This window comes from Cavia porcellus, unplaced genomic scaffold, assembly GCF_034190915.1.
Source record: "Cavia porcellus strain 051 isolate PalLab524CR breed Dunkin Hartley unplaced genomic scaffold, mCavPor4.1 scaffold_2, whole genome shotgun sequence".
In the NCBI taxonomy this organism is placed as follows: domain Eukaryota; kingdom Metazoa; phylum Chordata; class Mammalia; order Rodentia; family Caviidae; genus Cavia; species Cavia porcellus.
The window spans coordinates 12,242,149-12,260,821 of NW_026947485.1; the positions used below are offsets into that span (position 1 = coordinate 12,242,149).

Consider the following 18,673-nt stretch of genomic DNA (forward strand, 5'->3'; position numbering starts at 1 on the left):
CCCTACAAATATTAAATAATTACCTAATACCAAAGAAAGGTTATGCTTTTCAAAATTAGAACAATTCTAATTACAAATAAACAGGATACAACATTTTGAAGTTGAAACTCATTAATATTCCTAAAATAGCAGAAACAAGTGATAATTAATACTCTAATAACTCAGATATCACCAAAGGCATCTTATGTGCCAATACTTATCAAATCCAGTCTATACATACTAGGTCTAAAATAATTTGTCATCACTACTGAGAACAGGAATATATTTATAGGTAACCAAAATTAATATAAATTTAAGTTTACATTACTATTTTGGTTTATTTTTGTACCAATATTTTATTATTGTGACATATCTTAAATAACTATCTTTATAATTAACTACATATATTTTCAAAAACATTAGCATACAGCTACCTACAATACTTAAGATACAACAATCCATTAAGTGTCAGAATCAGAAAAAGCCAAGTGAAATCAAACATTAATGGCAAATGATCAGTGTACATCAACCAAATAACAGGATTACCAAAGGTAAAGAGTAGTAATCTCCAAAAGTAAAGGAAAAGATTAAAGTTTTATATACTTCCACTATGGTATTAGCAATGCAATGTTCATACACTATATAGAATATAATCGCTTTAGCTCAATTTAATTAGTATTTTGAATGAAGAATGAAATGAAATGGCTGATTGAATGAATGAATGAACACTGAAGTTATGACAATGTTTAACACTTCGAGATGTTCACACCTTGGGAAAGAGATAACTTGAATATAAACAATTGAAATTCACTGTAAAGATGGGGTGGATTTCCATTTGCAGAACAAAGAATGTCAACCAAAAACATAATTATGAAAATATTCTCAAGTACAACTATCAAGGCTTAAAATTGAATATATTATGTTATCATGCAAATTTTCCCTATCCCCCACCTCCCTGTGTTTTTAATGTTTAGAATAAGTGACCAACAAACTACAATAAGCATTTTAAAAAGACTAATCTACTCATATTTATTTAAGAACAATATACAATCACTTATAAATTTAGTGTTTTTAAAAAGCACCCTTATATAAAACAGTAGGGGGGAGGAATTCCTGCTATACATATGAAGCACAGTTTAAGCCCAATACAACTGACCAATCAAAATTAGTGAATGCACTGCATCTCTCTGCAGTGGAGAGAAGCGACAAGGTAGGCTGTCATTCTGCAAAAGCTGCTCAGAACAGGCTTTCCTCGGAAAAGCAGTGCCGTTCCTTTTTAGAAAGACTGAATCTAAATGTTGTCTCTGGAGACACGAAGCCTTCAGTATGTTAAATTACTTTCATTATGTATTTTCAGAGGCTTATTGATTGCACAGTGGGAAGAGTGAGAGACTGCAGCAGCCTCTAACAGCACTACACGTTCCATACATTAGCAGTCCTGCTGAAACAATGGCACAGTTCAGACACATATTTTCATTAAGGTCATTTTTGAAGAGCTGTTTACGACCCTCTTCCCCCATCCTCTACTAACAAGTGAACAAAATGAATCAATCAAACGGAAAATGCTTCAACTACAAGAATTTATCAAATCTGTAACAGAGGTAAGATATGTTCCTTATTATAGTATACAGCTGCTTTGAACCAGCATGGTGGGGTAAAATTACTTTGAAATTTTTCAGCCTAAATTTTAAGAGTTTGTTTGTTGCTACTTATTGTACATATGTAAATTTTAGATCTATTTCTTTTAGAACATGATATATTTTAAATGTAAATTTTTAGAATGAATTGTTAAACCGAAGAATACTCTCTGCTAGATTACTACAAATACATTAGCTTTTAAGACACCTTGGACTACTAAATATTCTTAATGCCATCAGTATAGTTTTTCTCTGGTGTCCAAAAATGTTTATATTTCTTCTATGAACCAGGTTTAATATTTAGTTACTATTCAATTCAGTGCTAAGTTTTATTAGTCGTGTACCTTGAAAATTAATTTGCAGTTATATTTTTAAACTACCTTTTACATTTCAACCACATGAGCATTCATCGATGGAAATTTATAGTAGCACATAATCTATTTTAATGAGTTAAAATTCAAACCATGTGCTAACAATTAAGCAAGCTCTACAATATTTTTGCAGCATGAAATGTTGTTAAATTTATCACAAAGAGGAAATGATAGTATGTCTAGTGTATATTAACTTCATAATCTCTGAAGATGCATGTTAGCTTCTGTAAAGAGAGCAGAGATTAACTTAAAAATACAGCCTGTCATGGTTACACTTGCAATGGCAACTACTGTAAATAAGGCAATATACACAATCTATGTTCAGAAAAAGGAGTATTTACTTCAAAAAAGTTCATTTATGTATATAACCATGGTTCTAGCAATATAGTTGCTTATTTTGAGAATGATTACTATAGAGTTTAAATTCAGAAAAAAACTAAGAAATTTTCAATTAATTAGAAATCATTATGAACCTTATTTCTTAATCATTTTTTTTCTTTTTGACAAAGGCCCATAGCACCTAATTCACTATTTACAACTGACAATATGAAGAATGCAACTGAGAATCTCCCTGGGTCTCTGATCCACGAACTGCAAGATATCCTTGTAACACATGATTTTAAGAAACTAAAGAGTTAAGTCTACACTACAGCTGGAATATAACAAATGAACAGTATTTTAAGAAGATGCTACACAAAGTAACTACAAAAAGAAACAGTATGACTGTAAAAGCTTGAAAACAAAATGGTGAGCATTTTTAAAGGGGGAGTTTATATTTTAACATAGCAGAATTGTGGAAGCTACTGAGTATGGAAGAAACAAACATGAATTTCAAAAAGGAGAATAACATACCTAACCAGCAAGCAAAATAAAGTTTTCCCAAGTGTTTTCTGCACTAAATATTCAGATATTCCAATCAATTGATATGACTAATGGATTTTTCCATTTGAGCTTTCTGACAAAATATGTATCCTCTTCTAATGAAAACCAACCAAATTAAATAGCAGATGGTTTTTATCAAAAGAACATGGACTGGATTTATAATACAAAGCAAATTATGTGATCAAGAAATCACTTCAAAATAATGAGGGCTGCTGTAGAAACAGACTTACAATTGTAACAAAAGGATGTCTAAATACATTTTAGAAGTTAACAACCTTATGTTTTTTTTTTCTGTTTTCACATATTCTGGAAAATAAAAAGACATTATCATAAACCCCTCAAACGGAAACATAACTCCTATCATTTGGGGAAGTTTCTCTTGTTTGTGACTTTTTAAGCAAAACAAACACAAATATTCTGTACTGTTCTTTAGATATCCATCAGCCAACTAAATCTTGTAATTCATGCAGTTGAAGTGCTGGAGAGAAAATCAAAGAATTCCTACAAGACACGAAATAAAACAAAGCCACTTCACTGCTGTCAGGTAAAAATTCATGTCAAAACCTGTCAATGACATCATGTATCAATTTGTGAAAAACTGCTATAGTGAGCCAAAAGGCCCATAAGGCAACAGCAACCAGGTAGGTCAGAATATGCATGCACCCCACCACACTGTTTTAATAATTACAAAACAAAAGCAATGCATTTTTTCTTAATTGTTGTCTAACTTGACATTTCTGCTCTAGCTAACTGATATACCAAATACCTGGTGTTTAATCTGACAGTTCAGAAAATCTGGCACACTTAAAATTCTCCATTTTTATAAGATGTCAATATTAGCTAAGATCTCTGTATTACCTGAATAAATATGGCTCTAATAATACTTATATCAAGTTGAAAACAATTAACAATGTTAGCATTTCTGTTTCTGAAATAGTATCCCAAAAGTAAGATGCATAAATAAAATTACATTTCTAGAACTTCTCAAAGGTAACATCACATTAAAGGTTAACATGAATTTTGAAAATCATTAGCTTTTATAATTTGTTTAAATATGTAACTTTGCAGTCAAAAAGCTGTACTTGAAATGTGAAATATAGCTGATTGTATGATTTTATATTTAAACCGGAATATACTGCTTACAGACATCTCAGCCCAGAAAATCAGGCATTATTTTTAAAATTAGTCTAAACTCCTATATATTATAGATTTACTTGTATTAGCTACAGAGGTTTTTTTTCTTCTTCTTCTTCTTCTTTTCTTCCAAATTATACACTGGGGGATGTATACAAAATGTTTCACAGATAATGTGTAATTTCAAAAGCTTCCTTAAAAATGGCTTTACTGTTTTTCATTAGAATTTCATTTTTTCACTTTAAGAACTCTGTTTAAACAAATAAAATCAATGGATAAATTCTTTTAAACCATTTCAGAAATAGCTATCTCTTAATATGTATTAGATTTCAATTTTCTACTTCCACAAGATACAAGAGGATGTGGTCACAAAATAAATCATTCACAGGAGTGATTAGTGATTTTTTACCAAGCTTTGTGGGGTTCTCATTTAGAATACTATCTCTTCTTCCCATTTTCGTAAGTTATCCATTGTAAAAATTCAGTGAGTATATTCATCATAACATACAAAATATTTATCATTTTCTTTTTCTGTGAGAAATAATTCCAAACATCTCCTAGTGCTGTTAATTTCTGATTGAGTCCATCAACATGGATACCATAGCTTGAAACAAACTAGTACTCTTAACTATTTATCCTTTTAATAATACCTATTCTAGTCATTTGAAATCTTACAGGATTACACCTACACTAATCATGCTGAACCATATTAAAACAGCATTTATTTCTATCTACTCACAACATTTTTAAACGAAATTTTAAAACAGACTAAAATTACTCTTGCATCCTGGGTAGATTTACTGCAGAAAAATATATTCTCTGTCAAAAATAAATCCCAATTATTTCCAAATGATGGAAACCCTTTTAATGTGTTAACTGATTTTGTACTATAGGGGAACAATTCCCATATAATTTCAAAAGGAGAACACAATTTCCTTTCACATTGAATCACTGTAGCATTGCCATTTCTTAATTCTACATTTTCCACTAGTAGTTTAAGAACTTAAAGTATACAACAAACCTATTTCTGTTTACAAAGAATACATGTTTCTACATCATTTAAATTGCCAAATATCAAATAGTTTATTCTATTTCACTTTCTAGGGAAAAAAATCAACTGCTCCAAAAGAATGTGCTTTTCTCCCATTCTGGAAATCAACATGCAGTCTGAATCGAACATTACAGTGAGAGATGACATTGATGACATCAACACCAATATGTACCAACCACTCTCATATCCATTAAGCTTTCAAGTGTCTCTCACTGGATTTCTTATGTTAGAAATTGTGTTGGGACTTGGCAGCAACCTCACCGTATTGGTACTTTACTGCATGAAATCCAACTTAATCAACTCTGTCAGTAACATTATTACAATGAATCTTCATGTACTCGATGTAATAATTTGTGTGGGATGTATTCCTCTAACTATAGTTATCCTTCTGCTTTCACTGGAGAGCAACACTGCTCTCATCTGCTGTTTCCATGAGGCTTGTGTTTCTTTTGCAAGCGTCTCAACAGCAATCAACGTCTTTGCTATCACTCTGGACAGATACGACATCTCTGTAAAACCTGCAAACCGAATTCTGACAATGGGCAGAGCTGTGATGTTAATGATATCCATTTGGATTTTTTCTTTTTTCTCATTCCTGATTCCCTTTATTGAGGTAAATTTTTTCAGTCTTCGAAGTGGAAATACATGGGAAAACAAGACACTTTTGTGTGTCAGTACAAATGAATACTACACTGAACTGGGAATGTATTATCACCTTCTAGTACAGATCCCAATATTCTTCTTCACAGTTATAGTAATGCTGATCACATACACCAAGATACTTCAGGCTCTTAATATTCGAATAGGCACGAGATTTTCAACAGGGCAGAAGAAGAAAGCAAGAAAGAAAAAGACAATTTCTCTAACAACACATGAGACTACAGACATGTCACAAAGCAGTGGTGGGAGAAATGTAGTCTTCGGGGTGAGAACTTCAGTGTCTGTAATAATTGCCCTCCGGCGAGCAGTCAAACGACACCGAGAACGACGAGAGAGGCAGAAAAGAGTCTTCAGAATGTCTTTATTGATTATTTCCACATTTCTTCTCTGTTGGACACCTATTTCTGTTCTCAATACCACCATTTTATGTTTAGGCCCAAGTGACCTTTTAGTAAAATTAAGATTGTGTTTTCTAGTCATGGCTTATGGAACAACTATATTTCACCCTCTGTTATATGCATTCACTAGACAAAAATTTCAAAAAGTTTTGAAAAGTAAAATGAAAAAACGAGTTGTTTCCATAGTGGAAGCTGACCCCATGCCTAATAATGCTGTAATACACAACTCTTGGATAGATCCAAAAAGAAGCAAAAAAATTTCCTATGAAGACAGTGAAATACGAGAGAAATGTTTAGTTCCTCAGGTTGTTACAGACTAAAGAAAATTGTAAGATTCACCAAATCTATATTCAGGAAAGTTTTAAATTTAAATTGTAAAAAATGAAATTACTGCCAAATATAAGAAAAAACATTTTAAGTATTGGTTATGTTGTAAATTTTCAAATGTGAATGTCAATTAGATTAGGTCATATATATTCAATTTCTTCATTAATTAATGTATTTGTTGCATGGCAGTTTGTTAAAATAATATGTGTATATTTTGTCAATAATATGTCCATCAGAAGATATTCATGTAAGTCATATTTTTTAAAGAATAAATACATAGCCTTAAAACAGTGTATAACTTAAAAATGTAACTGATACAGGTATCTGCTTTTTAAAAAAAATATAGAAAGTGTATTGTTTCTAAGTCACAAACTACAGATATATTTGTATGACAACTGGAATAGCCTTTAACAAAAAACCAAAATTACAGGCTCAAAATGAAACAGTCCATGAGTTTCTGTACCACTGTTATGTTTCCTAGTATAGTATACTGGCTATATTATTTCATGTTTCAAAAGTAGTGAACTATGTATGAAACTTCATTTTTCCTTTTGAATGTAGAAAATCATAGGATTTATTAGTATTTTAAACTAATGAACCAAAAACAAACATCCCTATATATGCACACCAAGATAGGGAAATTTTTAAACTGAAGTTTACTATTAAAAAAACAGACTGATCTTCCAAGATCAAAGATGCCTATAATAGTAAAAAATACAAACAATAATAGAGGGAAGGAAGAAAACAATAACACCTTTCTCTCCCTTCCACACTTTGCTTGATTCTAAGCCAAATGTTCTAGGTTAACAAAATACTGGTAAAAACCAGTGATTAAAATAAAGTGATTTTCTAACTTTATTCAACTCAGCCTTTTTGTATAAATGAAATTAACTATACATATCTGAATAGCAGAAAGAGGAAAAAAAGGACTTTTTATAGTATTGTAGAAAAGCCTAACAAAGTCAACTGTTTCTAATTTTAGACACTGAGCAACTTTAGAGTAATACAACTTACACAATTCCTAAGCAATCATAGCTCATAAGCTTTTTTTTTAAAAAGTAGTTTGGTTTCCACTCTGAAAATACTTAAGGCAATGATAAATCTTGTCACATTTTCTACTACACCACAGCATAAGCATTGTTCTCTTCAAGTCATCTTATAAAACTATGAAATTACTAATTCTAACTATAGGTTACAAGGATTAAAAAACGCATAGCAAATAATTATTTTTCAATTGGTATAATGTAATAATTTGGCAATAAATGCTAATATCACTATTATAAAAGTAGCAATATGTTATTTAAAATAAGCCAAGTACTTATTATGTGTAACTTATTAGCTGGACAGCAATTATTATTTTTTAATACTGTAGTCTCTGAATCAAGTAACAGCTCATTTTTAAATTAAAAAATACATGTCAGTCAATAATACATTATTTTATACAAATAAATGGATTCAACAAGTCTAATTTACTAAATAATCCCTGAGGGAATGACCATCATACAATAGCTTGAATTCACTGAGCTCACTGGCAAATGAAATAGTGATTTACTTCAGATAATAATGTTAACATGTTAAATCTTGGCAAATTCCCAGTTTCCTTTTGTTTTTCTTTCCACAGTTTTATGGAATTAAAGAAATCCTTCAATTTTACAAAATGTAGCATAAGCAAGTAAGACTGATTTTTTTTAATTCTGAAAAGATACTAACATCATGGACAAAAGTGTTAAGAAAATTTTCAATCAATAAATATATCTGGAACAGAATATGTCCTGATATCTTCATTTGAAATTTAAAAATGAATTTATACTTAAGACTCTCAAGCATAAAATAAAATTTTAGTATCTACTTTTATATCTTAATAAAAAATCAGACTATTTTTAGTCTTCATGTCAAGAAAAATCTTTGTTTTAAATATTAATATTCAGCTTTATAAGCATGCCAAAAAATTCAACATAAAAGCAGATTTCTTAATATATTTGCTTACTAGTTTTCATGTGGTCTCATCTATAATAAGAAAGAAAATAAAATATAGATGGTAGACATTATAACTTTGCCCTATAAACTGTTTCTCCTCCTGTCATTAGAGTAAACAGTAACAAGCATTTATCCCATATATCTTTCAGGTATACAAACGAGCATCCACTTATCTACAACAAATTTATACCTACCAGATAACTTTTAATAGCATTTTATTGCATTAAGTAGGATATAATATGTAAACTAAAATAGTACTTTTATGTTGAAAAGTCAGTTTTCAAAAACTACTCACAAATGTTTCCAACAACTGGCCTCTGATTAAATAGATGAATAAGAAGTTTAAACAACTTTTACTTTTTATATTTATTCTACAAAAAGATTAAAAATTAATGACCTCAGGATAGATTTTGTCCAACGTGTAAATTTTCCCCGTTACCAATAATTTTAACCCCCCAAAAATCACAAATGCTAATTTTTCCTAGGAAGCTAGCATAAATATTTAAAAAGCAAATGCAGCATAGGTCAAGGATTCCTTATCAAAAATGTTTGGAACTGGTAGCATTTTTCCTTTTACTTTGTTGTGAGACAGGGTCTCCCTATGTAGTTCAAGCTGATCTTGAATTTACTAGGTAGCCCAGACACGCCTACTCAGAGGCCCTCCAGCCTCAGTTTCCTAAGTGATGGGATTACACACATGTGCCACCACATCCCACTCCATTAGTCCTTTAGATTTCAGAGTTTTTCCAATTTGGAATAGCTATGCAAGAAATAGACTGAAAAGAGATAAATAGAGATTCTAAAAAAAAAATTCATTTATTTCATTTACATTGCATCCATATAACCTGATATTTTTAGTGTACTTATATTTAAACTGAAATCTATCTCATGAGATGAGGGGCAGAATTTTCCCCCCTTGGGCTGGGGATATAGCTCAGCTTCATAAGCACCTGCCTAGCAAGTGCAAGGTCCTGAGTTCATTTTGTGGTACAAAAAAAAAAAAAGAATCTGTGCCCCTCTCCCTATGCCATGTTTGTGCTCAAAAGTTGTAATTTGGAACATTTTGGATTTCTGGTGCTCAGTTATATTAAAAAGTATAAAAACATGTAAAATAAGAGAAAAATGTAGTAAATGCTTTAAAAGAACAGTAAAGTCTGTATGAAAAAGAAAGCATTATGTTGGGCTTAAGAACAACAAAAGCACTGGTAAAACTACAGCATGTTCTAGAAGGAGCACATGTTCTTTGATAGGAAAATAATACAATAGTAAAAGTTACCTAGAAAGTTAAATCAGGATATCAGAGCAAAAGAATAACATGAGAAATGATCTTCCAAACAACTAACACAACAGTAATATGTAGACAATTGATTCTGAAAGACACAGAAGATAGAAAGCTACTGCAGCGAGCTTTGATGTGTAACAAAAGGACTGGCAAAAAACAATGGCAGTAGCTCTGCAAAGGACTATTAGTTTAGACAGACAATGAAGGCAGAATCCAACAGGATTTTCCAACCTAAAGGCGACTGGTGTGAGGCCACCTGGGGGCACTGAATTACCATTAATGATTGAAGAACTATTTCACTAAGCTGTGCATAAAGTACATGGAAAACAAAGGCAACACAAAAATAATTTTGGGGAAAGTAATGTAGTAAGATAAATAACATTATTCCAGATACTTCTCATATTAGAAAGTATTTAAAGTTTCAAATTCACATTTTAAATTAACTATATCTTCCACTTGGTTTACTCCATTTTCTTGTTGAATACATCTTTTTAAGTAATTTTACTTTGTAAAACCTTACAAATACTTAGTGAGAAGCTACCAAAATATATACAGTAAGAGAACGAACAAATACCATCCTTCACTTAACCATCTGAGTAATTATGTAAGTAATGAGTTGGCTGGGTGCTCACATTTTCCTCATTCTTTGTGAACAGGTACATAAAGATAATTTTTAAATTAAAAAATCTAAATATAGCAATATTTCTACAGATATATTAATAAAAGTCAAATAACTAAAGTTTTTTATATTATAGTCAAGCAGCTTTAAACTGTATTTCAAGCTTTGGAAAACGTAAGAAAGTTTATTTCTTGATCAGATGACGGAAACAGGTCATTTTTCTGAATAGATACAGGATGCAAGGAAAAAAACATAAAATACTGTATTTCTTTTTTTTCTTTCCTCCAAAAAAATGAAAACTTACAAAACCAGGGAAACTTTAGGAGACAATTTTCTTTATATCCGAACAATGGGCTTTTGTGTGTTCTCCTGAATGTAAACTAAGCTCCCCCTTCCCTTCAAGGAATTTTAGGAAGTTAAATATGAGTTGAATTATAAACAGTAAAGAAGAATAGGACCCCAAATGATGTCATAAAAAGAAAAAAGATAATAATACAAAGATAAGAGTAGGAAAAGACATGAACTCCTTGGAGATGTAGTTCCAGCAGATACACAAATACATCAGAATTGTGGATTAGAGTTCACAGAAGAAAACAAATTGGAAGACTGACCTTTTTACCAAAACAGATTCAAAATAATGAAAGACTCCAACGGACACAACAGGCTTAATAGAAATATGATAGCATATACTGCATTACAAGAGGTAGACTACAATAGTATTATAGCAATTCATAGATGGAATCGAGTGGTACTGATACATGAAAGCTATCATCTTTTAGAATACTGTTTTTGCTGGGGGAAAAAAATAGCTCAGCAAACTTAATGATAACCTAACATGTAAAAATAACCCCACACACTGTATCTCTACCATTCTAGTCACACATTTTTTCAGATCCCAATAAGCTGTATCCATGGCTTTCAAGCATGACAGCTCTGTACTTCCACCAGCAAGTGGTAAAAAGTGCTGTCATTCCTGTCACTGCCACCAATACCAACTCTCTACTACTATCAAACCCTGACGCATCGAGTCAGATAAGGAGGGAAAGCCGAGTCTGTCTGGGACTGAGGTCATTTTCCTCACTCTGTTTCTGTGAAAGCGCTATGTCATATTTTTCTGAGAAGTATTAAGCAAGGCAGTTTCCCAAAGCACCTCTTCTGATTTTTCAAGATGTAAACAAACAGCAGCAAGACATGATAAGTAATACAGAAACTGCTTTCTCCTCAAACAGCTATGGCATATAATCAATACAGACAAAAATAAAAAATTTCAATGTAACATAAGATTTTTAAAATGTTATTGCTAACAAGTAAGGGCTCTGGCTATGTTGAATATAGACTGCAAGAATGAAAAAAGTAAATGGGACTGCAGTGAGATGAGACAGATATCTGCATCTTAAATATATATGTTACACATGATTTCATTTATATTAGGTATTCTGACTGGTGAATACAGGATTGTATAGAGACTGAGCAGAGAACAACTAAAGACATGTATTTCACTCTAGATTACTAACGTCTTAGAACCTAAAAAATGTAAGAAACAATGGTCAACTTACATATACTACATTTTAAATTTTCTTCCCAATTCTTAAAAAATGTTTACTGATTTTTGACTATTGAACAAAATGCTAGCAAACTACAGCCTAGTAACTCTATAAAACTGACTTAAATACACAACTAAAATAATAGTTATACTAAACTTTCATAATGCTTCACAAGTAAGTCCTCACATACCCTAAATAGTCACTACATACTAGCTGAATGGAAAGTGAACAATTTTAAAGCTTCTGGCCAACTGGTGTATCTTGCCTAGGTGAGTTTTTCTATATCAGAACTCTCTACAGTGCTTCTTTACCAATTTCTGGTCCCTTCCTTTGAGTCAGTATCTCTGAGATTTTAGCCTCTAAAAAACTATTTTAAATAACTACTATTGGAGGGCTGGGGATTTAGCTCAGCGGCATAAGCGCCTGCCTTGCAAATGTGCAGTCATGAGTTCGATCCCCAGTACCAAAAATAAATAAATAAATAAGTACTATTGGGTGATTTGTGTCCCATACCTTAAGAACCACTACTTTAAAGCCATACACAGTGGCACAGGCTGTAGTCCCAAATAATATGAGGCAAGAATATCATTTGAATACAGAAGTTCAACGCTGCCCTGGGCAGCATCAGCCAAGGAACCAAAAAACAAAAAAGCCTTGTCACTTTGGGTATCAGAAGACAGACTGTATCAGGTAGACATTTGGGTTAGTATTAAATGAAAAGGTATAATCACAGCTCAGAACTCAATTCAGACCATATCACCTTCATGGAGAAAAAATTATAAAGCCTAATTCATTTTAATTGGATTATACATACTATTCGTCCGGCAAGACATGAGCTTCCTAAGAACACAAATTTTGTTTCTTAAAAATAACTAGACAAAAATTTCCCTTTAAAAACCATATATATACTCTCACAATATAGTACTAAACATGAAACATGACATCATAAGCTACTATATACTTTTCACTAACCAAAATACTCAATTATAAATTGATATGCCTACCATTTGCAATTAGATTATCCTATTCTGATCATAAACATTATTATTGAGTATATATATATATTTTTTTTTTCTTTTTCCTTTTTACCGTTACCAGGGATCAAACTCACGACTGCCTGCTTACAAGGCAGGCGCTTATGCCGCTGAGCTAAATCCCCAGCCCCTACTGAGTATATTTTTTCATGTCAATATAAAAACTAATACTGGATCCAAAGGGTAAGAATTACTTTCAAAATAATTTTACACTGGAAATATCACAAAACTTTATTTTGTGTGTTTGGGATATATGTCATTCAGGTAAAAGTTTGAATCCAGTATCTTTCCTTCTTATTGTTATTACCTTTGCTCCAACACAAATTATGATGCATTCAGTTATTTTTCAATAATTTTATGACATTTTTAAATTTCCTATTGTTTTATAACAGGTTAAATAATACTAATTATTGATAAATAATACTAATTCTTCATAAACCCGTATTACATTATCCTAAGTACATCTCTTTTTTTTTTTTCTTTTTTTTCTTCCTTTTGGTTTTCTGAGACAAGGTCTTGCTATAGTCCAGGCTAGCCTTAAACTCACAATAATCTTCCTGCCTAAGTCTCTCTACTGCTGTCATTATCGGCACCAACACAACACTGTAAGGACATTTCTTATTAATCCACTAAAACAAATTTACTAGATTCTGTTATAATTCTTTCATTAAGCATTTTTATTAACCACATCATAGATACAACCTGTAATAGCTTAGTACATGTTATTGAAAATGTGCTACTACAAGGTTTAACTAAAGATACAGAGACAACAGTTCACAATAGTCAGGATCACTAGTCACTATATAGGAAAAAATGTGTAAATAATATACTGCAGATAAACAATGAGTTGGTATAGGGTTCCCTGGCTTTGGAAGTGCCTGAAATCGGAAGCAAAACGTCAAGAGTGTTTACATGTGTGCTTATTGAAGTCAACTTGAAAATTAGTAAGATCCTCTAAAGATCGTGCAACTCAAAATTTAAATTCAGTGTAGGTATTAGGAGGAAAAACTGGTAAATGTCATATGTAACACCCGCACTCCACAGTATACCGTTTTGTCGACATTTTTAAATACACATGTCAATAAATTACATGAGACATTCATCACTTTATTATAAAACAAGTTACATCAGATAATTTTGTCCAACTGGAGGCTAACACATTCTGTTGTGTAGACGAGGCTAGGCTCTGATGCCTGGTGGGTTAGGACTGAAATGCATTTTTGACTTAAAAACATTTTCAATTTAAAATATGTTAATCAGAATGTAACCATTTTAGACTGAGGAACATCTATATAAGACAAGTTTTTAAACCATAAAATTTTAGATACAACTCAACTAAATGAGAAAATAAGCAATATGATCACAGCAATAAAGATAAGAGCTGAATATGTTTTGAAAACCCTACATGAAATGGAAATTTAAGTTAGTTATCAGTAAGTCCTCCATTCTTTTAAAAGTGAGCTGGAAACTGTTCCCTGTGCTTTCTACTAAGTCATTTAGAAAGGAAAATGAGTTGATTATATAATTCTGAATTGATAAGATAAAAGCTCTCTAGCTGCTGAATAAAAACTATTATCTGCTACTAAGACTGGAAAGCAGTGTCTTTCTCATGGGTCTTCTCAGAAAATATATAATGTGTAAACATTTTCCATAACTCTAAAACTAATCTAAGTCTCAAATGGTGGTCTCTTATAACTCTCAACATATAAAAATGGCCCAAACAAACTTACAGAAAGATAACAAGCAGTCTCGAAACAATGATAATTTTCCTCAGTGTAAAATAATGGCATCAAACTAAAGGGAAATTTAGTAAAGAGAATTATACGAGAATAAGTAATAAACATTTTCCAGATACTGTATAAGACCCTTAAAAATTCTAGTTTAATCAAAGAATATATTCTATAATATTAAAAAAATGGATCGCCAACTATTTTGTAACACTTCTAAGGGATCAAACTGGTTGAGAAAGAGAGACTGATATTCCCAAATTAAAAAAAGATGATAGATTTTGGTTTTGTTGGGGTGGAGGTCTTTATTCAGTGCTGAGGATTTAAACTGGGTCCTTTGCACTGAACTATATTCCTAGGCCTTTTTCTCCTCTTTGAGACAGTGTCATGGAAAATTGTTAAATTACCCAGGCCAAGCTCAAATCTGTGATGCTCCTACCTCACCCCCCAAAGTACTGGGTACAGGTGTGTGTCGCCTGAGCCAAGAGAAGTGTGTTTTGTTTGTTTGTTTGGAATTTCTTCTACTGGGGATCAAACTCACGACCTTACAGTTGGCAGGCAGGCGCTTCTGCCTGCTGAGCTAAATTCCAGCCCCAAGAGAAACATTGTTAAAAACCATTCTTCAGGCCTCCAGGTGATTCTGATGTGCTTGTTCCTCTTGTTCCCTCAACTGCCAACCTTCACAGATTCGATAATGAAGAAAAATGCATGCAATGATTTACGTTCAAGAAAAAGCTGTGCAGAAATATTCTTGCAACAAACTTCTGAAAAAGCTAATTCTCAGAAAAAAGGTTAAATGTCAACCTGCAACTGAACAGCACCTGACCTTAGGGAAAGAAAGATCAACATCCCAGCAGCGCCGTCCCACCCTCATCCCCCCACATTCTGAAATGACGGCTAAGTAAGTCAGTTTTCATTAACTTAAAATCTACATTATGTAAAAAGCCAGATTCTAAAACATCTTTCTACTGATGATTCAAGAACAGAACAGAAGAAATGGGCAGATTCCTCAATACATATGAATTATCAAAGCTGAATCAAGAAGATATATACTTAAAAAAACCCATTACCTATCAACAAAAACTGAACTTGTAATAAAAAAACTTACCAATAAAGTCCAGAAACTGATAAGATTTGCTGCTGAGTTCTACACGAAACTTTGAGAAGACCTAATGGATCATTCCTCAAACTCTTTAATAAAACTGAAAGGGAAACAATACTTCCAAAGTCACTCCTGGAAGTAAGTATGACCTTCATACCAAAACCAGAGGACTCAGCTAAAAAAGTGAACTACAGGCCAATCTCCCTGATGAATAGAGATGCAAAAATCCTCAGAAAGATACTGGTAAACAGAATGCAGTAAATCATCAAGCAGATTATACACCATAACCAAGGAGAATTCATCCCAGGGATGCAAGGATGGATCAACATATGCAAATCAAGAAATATACCATGTCAACAGAACAAAAGACAAAAATCAGATGATCATCTCAATAGACATGGAAAAAGCATTTGACAAAGTCCAACACCATTCACAATAAAAACCCTAAAGAAAATTTAAATACATGGTCTTGATCTCAAGCTGATCAAAACTACCTATAATAAATCAACACTTACATCATACTAAATGATCAAAAACTGAAAGCTTTGACTCTGAAATCAAGAACAAGAAAAGAACGTCCACTATCACCACTCCTATTCATTATAGTTCTGGAAACATTAGCCAGAGCAATTAGACAAAAGAAAGAAATAAAAGGAATAAAAGTAGGAAAGAAAGAAGTTAATTATCATTATTTATAGATGACATAACACTCTAAATAGGAGGCCCCAAAACTCCACCAAAAGACTTCTTGATTCAATAACCAAATTCAGTCACATAGCTGGATACAAAGTCAACACTCAAAAATCAACAGTATACCTGTACACAAATAATAAACTCACTGAGAAAGAAATTAGTGAAACACCTTTCACAATAGCATTCCCAGAAATGAAATATTTAGGAATCAATTTAACAAAGGAAGTAAAAGGTATTTACTGTACTCTGGAAATGGAAGAGGATATTACAAAACAGAAGGATATCTCTTGCCCTTGGGTATGAAGAACCAACATAGTGAAAATGGTCATACTCCCAAATTGTTATATAGATCTAATGTAATCTCAATCAAAACACCAGTACTGTACATCACAGAACTAGAGAAACCATTCTTAAAATTTATTTGGAACCAGAAGAGACTTGAATAAGCAAAACAATTTTGGGCAACAAAGGTAAGGCAGAAGGCATCAAAACCCTTGACCTGCAATTATACTACAAAAGCTACTATGATGAGAACAGCATGATAGTGGGGGGGGGGTGGAAAAATTAAATAATGATAATTAACTTCTTCCTTTCCTACCTCCAGACCTGAGGATCAATGAAACAGAGTAGAGGATTCGGAAACAACTCCAAACACACTCAAGCCACCTTATCTTTGACAAGGGGCCAAACACTTTCACTGGAAGACAGACTCTTTAATACATAGTGCTGGGAAAACTGGCTTTCTACACGCCAAAGAATAAAACTGGACCTATGTCTATCACATGCACTAAACTAAAATCAAAATAGATCAAAGATCTAAATATTAAAACATAAATCTGCTGCTGAAAGAGAGAATAGGTAGAACCCTTAAAGATACAGGTGTAGCCCAAGACTTCTTGAACAAAAATCTGATCGCATGGGAAACACTATAAAGAATCAAAAACTGGGATCTCATCTTACTTTAAAAAGCTTTTGCATTAAAAAAAAGCTTTTGCATAGCAGAAGAAATCACCAACAAGGTAAAACAACAACCAACAAAGTGGGAAAAAAATTTACAGTTGTTCCTGAGACAAAGGACTAATATCTAGAACATAAAAAGAAATGAAACAAAACTCAGACCTCACAAATTTAAGGACCCAAACCCAAAAACAGCCAACAACAGAAATGAATAGGCAATTCTCAGATAAACAAGTACAAATGAGAAATAAAGATATGAAAAAATGCTCAACATCACTGGTCACTCAAGACATACAAAATTGAAACAACACTGAGATTCCATCTCACTCCAGAAAGAAAGGCTGCCATCAAGAAATCAAACAGTAACAAACGCTGGTGAGGCTGTGGGAAAAAGGAATCTTTGTAACTGTCAGTAGAAGTACAGATTCGTACAAAAAGGATAAACTTGAGATATTTACAGGTAAATGGGTGCACCATGAGACTATATTCTTTAGTGAGATAAATCAGTCACACATTTGTAAATATTTCATTGTTTCTCTAGTATGAGAAACCAAAAGTATAAAAAATGACCAAAATGTGTAACAGATATTGTGAAACAGAAGAAATTGTTCAAAAGAGAAGATGAACTAAGGAGAGGGGGAGGAAAAAGGAAGGAAGAGAAAATAAGGATAAAACGGAAACAAAACTTAATAAATGAGGGAAAGAGGGCTGAAGGGAGGGAAGGGAAGGGAGAAAATCAGAATATACCATGTACAAGTACAAATTCCTAAGATGAATACGATCATTACATATATCTAAATTGTGCCAATAAACTTATTTAAGAATATATACAATAGCCAGGGCTATAGCTCAGTGGCACAGCATCTGCCTGGCAAGAGTGACGCCATGTGTTCAATTTCTGGAACCACAAAAAATAAATAAATACTATACAATATAATAAAAACTAAAAAAGAGGGAAAAGCTCTTCAGAACTCTAACAGATACCACAGAAACATTTTATCACCACTGTTAAATATAAAAAATAAGGTATAAGATATTTTTAAATGCAGCATTCTTCTAGCAGATCATTTACAGTAATAAATATATATACACACGTTTTCCATAATTTCTCAAACATTATAAATGGTCTAAAACCATAATGAAAAACATATCATAAGATCTAGTAGGTAGATTAACAAAACACTTAGCACTGTCATGTAGCACTAATCAAAAATCCTAATATGGTACACAAGTCTGTTATCTTGTAAGCACTAATAAAATTGTATCATGAATTATAAATCCTAGTTAGTACCATATACA

At 32.2% G+C, this 18,673-nt stretch overlaps 2 protein-coding genes across 6 annotated transcripts in view; one reads left to right on the forward strand and one right to left on the reverse strand.

Annotated features, from left to right (window-relative positions):
• The window catches only part of Cog5 (component of oligomeric golgi complex 5), a 288,720-nt gene that overhangs the window by 205,427 nt on the left and 64,620 nt on the right, over positions 1–18,673 (reverse strand). The gene's annotated exons all lie outside the window — the stretch shown is intronic.
• Gpr22 (G protein-coupled receptor 22) lies at positions 1,158–8,205 on the forward strand. Of its 5 annotated transcripts, none has more exons than XM_063238267.1 (4): positions 1,158–1,580; positions 2,497–2,734; positions 3,303–3,510; positions 5,108–8,205. In XM_063238267.1, the coding sequence occupies exon 4, from the start codon at positions 5,134–5,136 to the stop codon at positions 6,430–6,432; it is 1,299 nt and encodes a 432-aa protein (XP_063094337.1). In that variant the 5' UTR covers positions 1,158–1,580; positions 2,497–2,734; positions 3,303–3,510; positions 5,108–5,133; the 3' UTR covers positions 6,433–8,205. The 5 variants fall into 5 exon arrangements, with proteins under 5 accessions (XP_063094337.1, XP_063094344.1, XP_063094339.1 ...); XM_063238274.1 differs by having other exon boundaries at positions 3,303–3,413; XM_063238269.1 differs by having other exon boundaries at positions 3,340–3,510.